The sequence below is a fragment of the Mustela putorius genome, unplaced genomic scaffold, assembly GCF_011764305.1.
Source record: "Mustela putorius furo isolate JIRA1106 unplaced genomic scaffold, ASM1176430v1.1 tig00003858_pilon_pilon_pilon, whole genome shotgun sequence".
Classification (NCBI taxonomy): Eukaryota; Metazoa; Chordata; class Mammalia; order Carnivora; family Mustelidae; genus Mustela; species Mustela putorius.
Genome location: NW_025422010.1, coordinates 3,515,682 through 3,527,413, shown reverse-complemented (window position 1 = coordinate 3,527,413; position 11,732 = coordinate 3,515,682). Strand labels below are relative to the sequence as shown.

The 11,732-nt window shown below is 47.7% G+C and overlaps 1 protein-coding gene across 1 annotated transcript; it reads left to right on the top strand.

Moving 5' to 3' along the window:
• Window positions 1-83: 83 nt before the first annotated feature.
• Window positions 84-10,305, top strand: LOC101675663 (tubulin alpha-3 chain). The gene is made up of 5 exons (XM_013051315.2): window positions 84-221; window positions 4,406-4,628; window positions 5,508-5,656; window positions 5,966-6,646; window positions 9,921-10,305. The coding sequence occupies exons 1-5, from the start codon at window positions 219-221 to the stop codon at window positions 10,215-10,217; spliced, it is 1,353 nt and encodes a 450-aa protein (XP_012906769.1). The 5' UTR covers window positions 84-218; the 3' UTR covers window positions 10,218-10,305.
• The last annotated feature ends 1,427 nt before the right edge of the window (window positions 10,306-11,732 follow it).

Sequence of the window (11,732 nt, the reverse complement as noted above, 5' to 3'; positions counted from 1 at the left end):
AATCTGAAGGCACCATACTCCGGGAGTCAAGCAATGGCCAATCGGAAGCGGGATTCCAGGCTTCGGTCCGCCCAGAGACGCTGACGACCAATTGGCGCCTGCGCAGCGGCGGGCCAATCCCCAGCAGTGTGCACAGTCCGGTGGCGGCAGTTGGGCGCGTGGCATCTGTGGCGGCAGTTGAGGTCGAGTAGTGGCGTTGGGCAGCAGCTGAGCTCACCATGGTAAGACCCCAGGGCCTGGCCTGCCATTGGCAGGACCCCGGCCACTCTTGCACTGTGGGCGAAGCCCGCCACGTGAGGCGACAGGGAGGGGCAAGACTAGGACGGACGCCGGGACCAGGGTTCCATGGCAGGGGGGCAGGCGTCGGCTGAAGAAGGGACTGGGGTGCGCACGGGAGGTCCGGGGCTGAGGGGACGAGCAGATCATCATCCTCTCGCTTGTCTTCTGGGTGTGTGGGCCTCAAGGGCAGCGGCGACCTGCATCATGGGAGTGTCTGAGGTTGGGGGGAGGGGAGGGCCGGCAGGTGCAGGTGGGGTGGCGCCTCAGAAATTGTGCCTTGATGGAGCCAGGTTGGCAGCAGGGTTTTTGGGGTGGCCTCGAATCAGCCTCTGAGAAGACCAGCCACATTGTTGGGCTTCTGAAGACTGGAGAGTGGTTCTCAAATTTTCGGGTCCCAGGACATCCCTACAGTATTACAAATGATCCAGGACTCCAAGGAGCTTTTGTTTTATGTGGGTTACATCAATAAGCATTTGTCATGTTAGAAATTTAAAACGAGAAACTAATTTGTTCACTTTGAGGCAGCACATTTTAACATAAATTACAAGTATCCAAGTCAGAATAGCCATAGTTTGTCAACTCTTTGTGGGAAAATAACATTCCATGGGAAAAGCAGCCAGTTCCGTTGGCAACTCAAAACACACAAGTGCCGTTTCTCAAAGATAGCTGTATTTTAGTAGGTACAAAAGTACTTTATGAATATTTTCTATTTTGTCACAGTTCTTGAGGATAGAGATTTTATTTTTAAAGATATATTTAACTTTAGAGAGAGATAATATGTGAGCGAGGGGTGGTGGGGTGGGGGAGGGAGAGAGAGACTCCTTAAGCCGACTCCCTGATGAACACAGGACTGGATCCCAGGACCCTGTGATCATTACCTGAATAGAAATTAAGAGTCACACACTTTGGGGGAGTGGGGTGCCTGGGTGACTCAGAGGACTAAGTCTCTGCCTTCAGCTCAGGTCATGGACTCAGGGTCCTGGGATTGAGCCCCACATCAGGTGCTCTGCTTAGCAGGGAGCCTGCTAACCCCCCCCCCTCTCTGCCTGCCTCTCTGCCTACTTGTGATCTCTCTCTCAAATAAAATCTTAAAAAAAAAGAGTCAGATGCTTGGCTCACCTGGGTGTCTCAGATGGTTAAGTAGCTGCCTTTGGATCAGGTCATGATCCCAAGGTCTAGGGATTGAGTCCTACATCCATCTCCCTGCTTCTCCCTCTGCCTGCTCTGCCTACTGCTCCCCCTGCTTGTGTGTGTGCTCTCTCTCTGACAAATAAGTAAATCTTTTAAAATAAATAAAATAGGGGACCGTGGGTGGTTCAGTCGTCAAGTGTCTGTCTTGGGCTCAGTCATGATCCCAGGGTCCTGGGATTGGCTCCCTGCTCCGAGGGAAGTGTGCTTCTCCCTCTCCCACTCTGCTTGTGTTCCCTCTCTTACTGTGGCTCTCTCTGTCAAATAAATAAAATATTTTAAAAATATTAAAGTAAAAAATAAAAAAAAAATTTAAATCTGCTTAAAAATTAAAAAGAGACGCTTAACTGACTGAGCCACCCAGGTGCCCCAAGGTTGGAGATTTTATAAAATCAATAATCATTTTTGCTTCATTATGAACATTCTTAAATGAAATTGGCCAATTGATCTTCTTTTTTTTGTCTTTTTACTGTGAGTGCATAAATGTGAGAAATCTAACGAACACTGGTACAGTTTGGTGCCACTACCTTGATTTGTGCTCAAGCGCCAGCAGTTTTACCCACCTCTAATTATGCACCATCAATGCAGTTGTGAACATGATCAGAAGGACTGGTCACCTTAGCAGTCCCGACTATGATATTGCTTTAATTTCCATGTATCCTGAACAGGTATATGGATCTCCAGTGGCCTGGCAACTCCAGATAACTTTGAGGACTGTTGCTGGGTAGGGGATCAATAGAAACAATAGATCATTGATAGGAGGAAACATAGTTTTATTGTAAAGTAAAGGAATGAGGAGAGCTTCTGCACATTTGCTGGCTGGAAGTTGAAGCTTCTGGGTAAGTAGGGAACGAGGTTATCTGGTAAGAATATGAAGAGAGCAGTTGGGCTGGAGCTTGAAAAGAACACTGGAAGTTTCAAATAATTTTTTTCAGTGAGGAGATAAAGCTGACTAAAGAAATGTAAGATTTTAATGATCCAGCTGAGGTTGGCAATGAATTTATAATGGCTTTCTATTGAAAGCTAGGAATGGGGGCGCCTGGGTGGCTCAGTGGGTTAAAGCCTCTGCCTTCAGTTCAGGTCATGATCCCAGGGTCCTGGGATCGAACCCCACTTCGGGCTCTCTGCTCAGCAGGGAGCCTGCTTCTCCTCCTCTCTCTCTGCCTGCCTCTTTGCCTACTTGTGATCTCTGTCAAATAAATAAATAAAATCTTTAAAAAAAAGAAAGAAAGAAAGAAAGAAAGCTAGGAATGATTTCCTGACTGCTTTTGATTTGTTTCATTGGTTAGATAATCAGATGAAGGTGGCCTTGGAGATCACCTAGCACATTGGTTCCCCCCCGCCACTTTTTTAAGGATTTTTTAAATGTATTTGTCAGAGTGAATGGATGAGCACAAGCAGGGGGAGTGGCAGGCAGAGGGAGAAGCAGGCTCTCTGCCAAGCAAGGAGCCTGATGCAGGACTCTATCCCAGGACCCTGGGATCATGACCTGAGCCAAAGGCAGCCACTTAACTGACTGAGCCACCTAGGTATGGTATCCCATGTCAGTCCCCATTTTATAAAAGAAGAAATTGAGGGATTTTCTCAGGATACAGAGCTTACTGCAGTCATAGTGGGGCCAAGTGAGTAGAAAAACCAAGTCAGGCATTCTGTGAAGTATAGGCTGCTTGGATTTAAGTAAGGCAAAGTGAACAATATGGATTTGCAAATGGTGTGATTGGGTGGAGTCCAAGACTTCCCAGAGTGTTGTTGACTTCCTTCTCTGAAGGAATGAGTTCTTTGTCATTGGAGTTCTTTCTGGAATTGAATGCTTCCTTCTGGGATAGATTCTTGGGGGATTGCAGCATAGTGTGAATCTCTGTGCCCCTAACTTGAGATATGATGTTTGTGTAATAGAAAACAGGACTTCAAGTTCTTGGTGTATTGTACATAAGGATTTAGGGTACATAGGACACCTTGAATTTAACTTGATTTCCTCTATGTATTTGTAAGGATAATATGTCTAAAATAGAACAAATGATTAATGACTGTGCAGTTAGGTTCCTGGCAGGAAAGGTATGATGCAGTCAAAACATGTACTTTGAAGAAAATCTTTAAAAAGGTACTATCTATAAAGCTATGGGCAGGGTCTAAGGAAACCACCAACAGACAGTGCAATGTTGTAGCACTTGTGATGTCTGGTAGTCTTTAACTCCTAGCTTTGAAGGTGAAATGAGGGAGCGGTTACTGGAAGTTAAGAAGGTAGCTTTATGAAAAGCACTGTCTGCTAGAAGTTCCTGGCCTTGATAAACACTCAAGGAACCCATGGAAGTATGGCAGGAGGGACCCAGGAAGTGAGCACCCTGACCACACTGTCCTCTAACCTCCCTGTCTCCTGCTGATGCCTGCCATTGGCTAAAGCAACCAAGAAGCCAGGGGCAAATCAGCCCTTTTAATGTAGTCCACATGGGTCAGCCTCCCTGAACACAAACCTAGACGGAAAAAAATAGAGGATATATGTAGATGGGTAGAGAGAAGACACACATACAGTGACCAGTGGTACCTGAGCTGTGGTAACCTGTGTGCTAGTCCACTTGTCCTTCCCTGAATCTATGTTACCTGTTACCGGGTCTTTGGACAGGACACCATCAAGAACTAATGTTCTTTAGAGACGAAGTATGACTAGCGACAATGCAGAGCTTATTATTGACAGAACACATATGGTCGCAAACACTTTTGTATAGGGGCTAAGTCTGGCACTTAGTAGCTAGGGTGGTTTAGAGCACCTTAGTTTTTACAGTGACAAAAGGGTCACATAAGCCTTCTGGGAAAGGCTTGTAAATGATTTAGATGTTGAAACATATATATGCATATATATATGTTATTATGTTTTGCATGCCATATAGTCTCGATTGCCTAAAAAACAAGAAGGTCTCAAGGTTTGTGTTCTGGTTCCCAGCGCGAGTGCATCTCTATCCACGTGGGGCAGGCAGGTGTCCAGATCGGCAATGCCTGCTGGGAACTGTACTGCCTTGAACATGGAATTCAGCCTGACGGTCAGATGCCAAGTGACAAAACCATCGGCGGTGGGGATGACTCCTTCAACACGTTCTTCAGCGAGACTGGGGCTGGCAAGCATGTGCCCAGGGCGGTGTTTGTGGACCTGGAACCCACCGTGGTCGGTAGGTACTGGGGCACTTGGGCAGCTTTCCTGGGACAGTGAGAGAATCTCCCTAAAGCCCCACCCACATCCCCTGTGCTCCTTTGAATCCTTCCCCAGAAAGGATGGGACACACGAGTATATGCCTGTGACTGTGTTAGGTGACAAACTACAGGGTGAGTGCTTCAAGTGTCTTTGGCACCGAGGCTCCTAATGCAGGAGAACCTAATATCCAGGAAAAAGAGGCTGGTAATAGATTCACTCGAGGCCCTCTCAGACCCAGGCAGGTGGTTGTGTAGACCAGGGTGCAGGGTGCCCGGTCACGGGTCCTTCGTTAACGCTGCTGGTGCACAAGGGTCTTGACCTGTATCTTAGGCAGAAGGTAAATAGAGAACATTCCTTGGGATCCACCAGCTGAGAAGCCTGAGGTGGTGGCCAGGGAGAGCTGCAAAGAGACGCACCTTTCATGGCCACCCAGGAGGAGAAAGAATGTCAGCCTGAAGTCTGTGGGCCGCAGGCCACCTAGGGTGCCCTGTCGGGACTGCCTGGCAGAAGTCACGCTGACCTGGTGACTATCTAATGTGTAAGGGCTTCTTAGGCACACTGTTGCTGTAGCTACAGCTGGGAAGAAATAATCGTGTGTGTGCAGGTGTGAGCTTTTTCCCTTCTTTGGGAACCGGTCAGATTGGACTTTGTACCTCCAGTTGACTTTCCCTGCTAGGGCCACAGATCGCAGTTGTGGTCTGCACATCACAGAGAGACATTTCCTGTGAGACACTGACACTGCTGACCCCCAAGGCCCAGCATGTGCGTGGTAGATGCGGCGGGTCCCCGAATCCCTCCCTCTTGGTGAGTTAACAACAGGCCTGAAAGACACGCGGCCCATGCATCCTCTTTGTAGATGAAGTGCGCACGGGGACCTACAGGCAGCTCTTCCACCCGGAGCAGCTGATCACCGGGAAGGAGGACGCAGCCAATAATTACGCCAGAGGCCACTACACCATCGGCAAGGAGATCGTCGACCTGGTCCTGGACCGGATCCGCAAACTGGTAAGAGGGCGTCCTGTGAACGTTGCCCTGGACGGGAGGGCGGGTGGGGATGGGGACCTCAAGGTCCCTCTGGCCAAACCCCAGGCCAGAATCTTGAGTCCCCGTCTTCCTTCACGGGTGGGCTTCGTGTATCCATCATCCATCCATCTTAACGTCCGCCTTGCTTTGCTTCTGAGTGTCCCGCATGTGCGCTGTGGACAATTCGAACGCGTAGTGTCCTGCAGAGGAAAAGAGGAGTGACCGTGGCTCGCTGGAGGTCGGCGGTGTGGCTTCTGCAGGCGCTGACCCGCGGTCTGTGATTTCTCTCAGGCGGATCTGTGCACGGGGCTGCAGGGCTTCCTCATCTTCCACAGTTTCGGAGGCGGCACCGGCTCTGGGTTCGCGTCTCTGCTCATGGAGCGGCTGTCGGTGGACTACGGCAAGAAGTCCAAGCTGGAATTTGCCATTTACCCAGCTCCCCAGGTGTCCACGGCCGTGGTGGAGCCCTACAACTCCATCCTGACCACCCACACGACCCTGGAGCATTCCGACTGTGCCTTCATGGTGGACAACGAAGCCATCTACGACATATGTCGGCGCAACCTGGATATCGAGCGGCCCACGTACACCAACCTCAATCGTCTGATCGGGCAGATCGTGTCCTCCATCACGGCCTCCCTGCGATTTGATGGGGCCCTGAACGTGGACTTGACGGAATTCCAGACCAACCTGGTCCCGTACCCCCGCATCCACTTTCCCCTGGCCACGTACGCCCCGGTCATCTCTGCCGAGAAGGCCTACCACGAGCAGCTGTCCGTGGCTGAGATCACCAATGCCTGCTTCGAGCCAGCCAACCAGATGGTCAAGTGTGACCCTCGGCACGGCAAGTACATGGCCTGCTGCATGTTGTACAGGGGGGACGTGGTCCCGAAAGATGTCAACGCAGCCATCGCCACCATCAAGACCAAGCGCACCATCCAATTTGTGGATTGGTGCCCGACTGGATTTAAGGTAGGACTGGGTGATGCAGAGTGGTTTTTACCTGTCAGCAACGGCAGACCCAGCACAGCATGCCCTTTGTGGAGAATACCCCTGTTCCATGGCAGCTAGGCTGCAAAGAAAACAAGTTTAGGAATTTGCTAACGGCATACCAACTACTTCATGTATCCTTATTTCTTAGAACCACCCTATAAAGTTTCCCAGTGTAGTATTACTGACATCTTACAGTGTAAAGACTGAGCTGAACAGCTGTTAGTATCTTAAAGGCCCCATGGGCAGCAAGTGATGCAGAGCACATCAGAGACAGTCTGACTGTACATCTGGTCTCTCCACATTTCTCTTTTTGCTTAGGTTTGTGGTGTTTTGTATTAGAAATAGTGTTTTTTAGACTTTACTTAACTTCAGACATCTCTATTCACTGCAGTTTAGGCAAAACTTGCAGAAATGTAAGCAGAATTTTAAATTGGTTACACAGTGTTTACTGTAGGGGTTGACGAGTTCACTCTTGTTTCTCCAAACCATGCTGGGAATGCTGGGTCATATGTGGTATCACATTGATAATAAATAGGTGGTTCCTTCAACTCTGTTTAGTGTCACAGTGAAATGTCTGCCAAGAAAAAGGGAACATGTTGTAGAAGCCAAATAACAGATTATCAGGCTCTAGACCTATTGTGATTATGCAGCTAAGTGCCTTACTGTGCCTGGGTTTGAGAACTCTGTGTCCTTTTTAGTTAAAAGTGGTTGTTCACCCTTGGGTTTCTGCACTTGACAAAGCTGTGGACCCTCCTATTTGTACGTCCTGATGATTTCTGAAGGTGTATAGAGAGCTGTACATTACAGTTATTTCAGATTGAAAATGATGAGAAGTAGAAGAAATGTATGTCATCTGGTCCCATTTGGAATGGCTGTAGCTTACCTGTAACTGCACAGAAGTTGAATCTGTCTGGCCCTGTCAGCCCCCACTTTTTCTATGTCAGATACCTTGATGTCAGATCATCTCTGATGGCATAAAAATGATGGATTTAAAGTGACTCATAGGAAAGGGTAAACTTTTTATGACAGGTTTCACCAATCTGGAAATAGCCACAAATCTTACATGAGAAGTTTGCAGACCTTAGAATTAGAGGTCAAAGTTTAAATCTATTCCACGCATCTAACTGCCAAGTTCTTGACTTGGGTGGAAGAAGTTCTCTTTCAGTCACTGTAACCTTCAGAAGGTAAGGATATCCAAGGCAGCTTCACCTGGGAGGCACTGTGGGGGTTGCCTTGTGACCAAGCTCTCTCTCCTGAATCTCTGGCTCCTGTGAACTAGCATGAAGGCCAGTCTGTGAGGAGTTACAGAAAGCCATAGCTTTTCTTTTTTTTTTTTTTAATATTTTATTTATTTATTTGACAGAGAGATCACATAAGCAGAGAGGCAGGCAGAGAGAGAGGGGGAAGTAGGCTCCCTGCTGAGCAGAGAAGCCCCATGTGGGGCTCTATCCCATGAGGTCATGACTTGAGTCAAAGGCAGAAGCTTAACCCACTGAGCCACCCAGGCTCAGTAAAGCCATAGCTTTACTAGGTGAAGCTCAGTAAAAGCCATAGCTTTTATTCCTACAGAAGACAGGCCAGCCTCAAAGGGACTATATTGCATTCTTATTGCTCTAAGCTCTTTGTCAGCTGGAGTGTAGTTACATTCTGTGTTCTCTAACCATTTACTCAGGGATACACAATATTCTCTGCTTAAATGTGTTTAGTTTTTTATTATAAAAATGCATATATATAGCAAAATATTAAAACACTATATAAGGCTGAAAAGCTAAAGTCCTCTTCCCCTTCCCTGGAGCTTGCTTTGTTCTTCATTCTGTGTATTTTCAAAGGAATTTATATTTTTTGTGTTCTGGGTGATGTCGAGAGGCCAGCAATAGCAGCAAAGGATGCAAGTTCTTGTCAGTGACAGAGTTGACTCAGTACACACAAGCCAAAGAAAGCAGGGAATTGGTGGTGCTCCCACTTGGGAGGGACTAGCTGGCCTGGCCTTAAGAGTTGTGGGAGGACACCCATACCCCTGGTCAAGTTCTGGCCCATGTCTCTCCCCATAACAATTCTGGAGACTAGCTGTGTCCCTAGTGCTGCTAACTGCTATGTGCTCACCAAGACACTGCCTCAGCACACTCCCAGGTGTTTATCCTCCTGCACAATGATGTTCCCTTAGCCATCAATGGCTCTATCCTGTTTTGTTACCCCAGAGTAAAAATACCTAGGGTTATTTCTAAGCATAAATACTCAATAGTAACCAACTTGCTTTTCTTTTTGCCAAGTATATAATATACCTTGAGGGGTGCCTGGGTGGCTCAGTCGTTAAGTGTGTGCCTTCGGCTAAGGTCATGATGCCAGGGTCCTGGGATCAAGCTCTTCACATCAGGCTCCTTGCTCCACGGGGAGCCTGCTTCTCTCTCTCCCACTCCCTCTGCTGTGTTCCCTCTCTCCCAGTCTCTTGCTCTGTCAAATAAATAAATCTTAAAAAAAAATATATATATATACATATATATGTGTATATATATATATATACACACACACCTTGAACATGTTTATATGCCAAGACACAGTTCCTTTTCTTTTTCATGACCACAGTGTTTCACTAAAGGTCTATAAAAATTTAGTTTGCCATGATGGACATTTGTTTCCAGTTTTGCCATTAGTACTTGAAAGAGTTTATTTATTTATTTGACAGAGACAGAGATCACAAGTAGGCAGAGGGGCAGGCAGAGAGAGAGAGGGGGAAGCAGGCTCCCAACTGAGCAGAGCTAGATGCGGGCCTTGATCCCAGAACCCTGAGATCATGACCTGAGCCAAAGGCAGAGGCTTAACCCAGGCACCCACCATTAGTACTTTAAATACATAAAAATGTTCTTATATGTAGCTTTGTGCTCTTGTGTGGGTAAATCTAAGAATTGAAAGCATACAAAGGATGTTAAATTCTTATCAGTACTGTCAAAAAATAAAGTACCAGTTATACAGGGCTCATTTAAATTGGGTCCACAGCTCATTTTTAAAAGCAAGCTACTGGAGTGTCTGGGTGGCTTAGTTGGTTAAGCATCTGCCTTTGGCTCCGGTCATGGTCCCAGGGTCCTGGGACGGAGCTCCACATTGGGCTCCCTGGTCGTCGGGGAGTCTGCTTCTTCTGCCTGCTGCTCCCCCAACAGGTGTGCTTTGTCAGATAAATAAATAAAATTAAAAAAAAAAAAAAGCGATCTTTTCTGAGGCCACATTATAATCGCCATATGTTCCCTTTCTCTCACAGGTGGGCATCAACTACCAACCCCCCACTGTCGTCCCGGGGGGTGACCTGGCCAAGGTGCAGCGGGCCGTGTGCATGCTGAGCAACACGACCGCCATTGCTGAGGCCTGGGCCCGCCTGGACCATAAGTTTGACCTCATGTACGCAAAGCGAGCCTTTGTGCACTGGTACGTGGGGGAAGGCATGGAGGAAGGGGAGTTCTCTGAGGCCCGGGAGGACCTGGCAGCTCTAGAGAAAGATTATGAAGAGGTGGGTGTGGATTCCGTGGAAGCAGAGGCCGAAGAAGGGGAAGAATACTGAATGGGAGTGCACCTGGCTACCATCCCTTTGTATCGTCCCCACTGTAACATTACAAGATATGTTTACCTATTAAAGTTTCTGTATTGAAGCATCGTGTCCCTTGTGCTGCACCTTGACAGAATGCCCGATCCAGATACCTGCCTTTTCAAAGTGCATTTCCAGGGGAAAAAACATGTTTCCTCTCAAAAAAATTAAGCATGTTCGTATGTTTAGTTATCATTTTACCCCTAGAAGGAAGGCTTCAAAAGGCATGGCGGAGGGAATTAGAAAAAAATGCTTTGGTTATTCTTAAATCTATCACTTACTCTTGGTGTTCCTTTGGAGAATGAAATAGTAATGTTGGGTTTTTTTCCCCTGAATGTGGAGCGCCTACTTTCACCAAGTCGTGTGGGAGGGGCCAAGGAGGCAGCTCCGCCCCTAGCACAAACGCATTTACTGAGGCTGTTTCCAGCAAGGTCTTTTTGGGGGGAGGGGGGATAATTGGTTTGTTTTAAATCTTTTTTTTTTTTCTTTTAACATCTATTTGAGAATGAGGAAGTGAGTACCAGCAGGGGTAAGGAGGGGGTGGGTGGAGAGAGGGAAAAGCAAGCTTCCTGCTGAGCAGGGAGCCCAAAATCAGGCCCTGAGCTGAAGGCAGATGCTTAACTGACTGAGCCACCAAGGAGCCCGTTTGTTTGTTTTAAAGATTTATACATCTTCACTTTTTTTTTTAGAGGTTTTTTTTTTTTTTTAAAGATTTTATTTATTTATTTGACAGAAAGAGATCGCAAGTAGGCAGAGGCAAGCAGAGAGAGGAGGAAGCAGGCTCCCCGCGGAGCAGAGAGCCCGATGCGGGACTCAATCCCAGGACCCTGAGATCATGACCTGAGCCGAAGGCAGCGGCTTAACCCACTGAGACACCCAGGTGCCCACATCTTCACTTTTGAAAAAAAGGCTCCAAGCAGGAGGGGAGGGAAAATCCCAAACCAACTCTGCGCTGAGCTCAAAGCCCAGGTGGGGCTCCATCTCGGGAGCCTGAGATCATGACCTAAGCCAAACCAAGAGCAGAATGCTCAACTGACTGGGACACCCAGGCGCTCCTAAGGCCTTTGTTTTTGTTTTTAAAGATTTTATTTATTTGGAAGAGAGCATGAGAGGTAAAAAAAAAAAAAAAGTCAGAGAAGGAGACTCCCCATGAAGCAGGGAGCCTGATGCGGGACCCGATCCAGGACTCTGGGATCATGACCTGAGCTGAAAGCAGTCGCTTAACCAACTGAGCCACCAGGCGCCCAGCCTTTGTTTTTCTTTTTATAAAGATTCTGCTTATTTGAGAGAGAGCATGAAAGGGGCGATGGGCAGAGGGAGAAGCCGGCTCCCGATGAGCAGAGGGCCTGATGTGGGACTTGATCCTGGGACTCCAGAATCATGACCCGAGCGGAAGGCAGCTGCTCAACTGAGCCACCACCCACGTGCCCCTTTGTTTTTATCCCTAACTCAGCTGCCTCCCTGCCACAAGGAACAAGAAAGCCTTCTGCC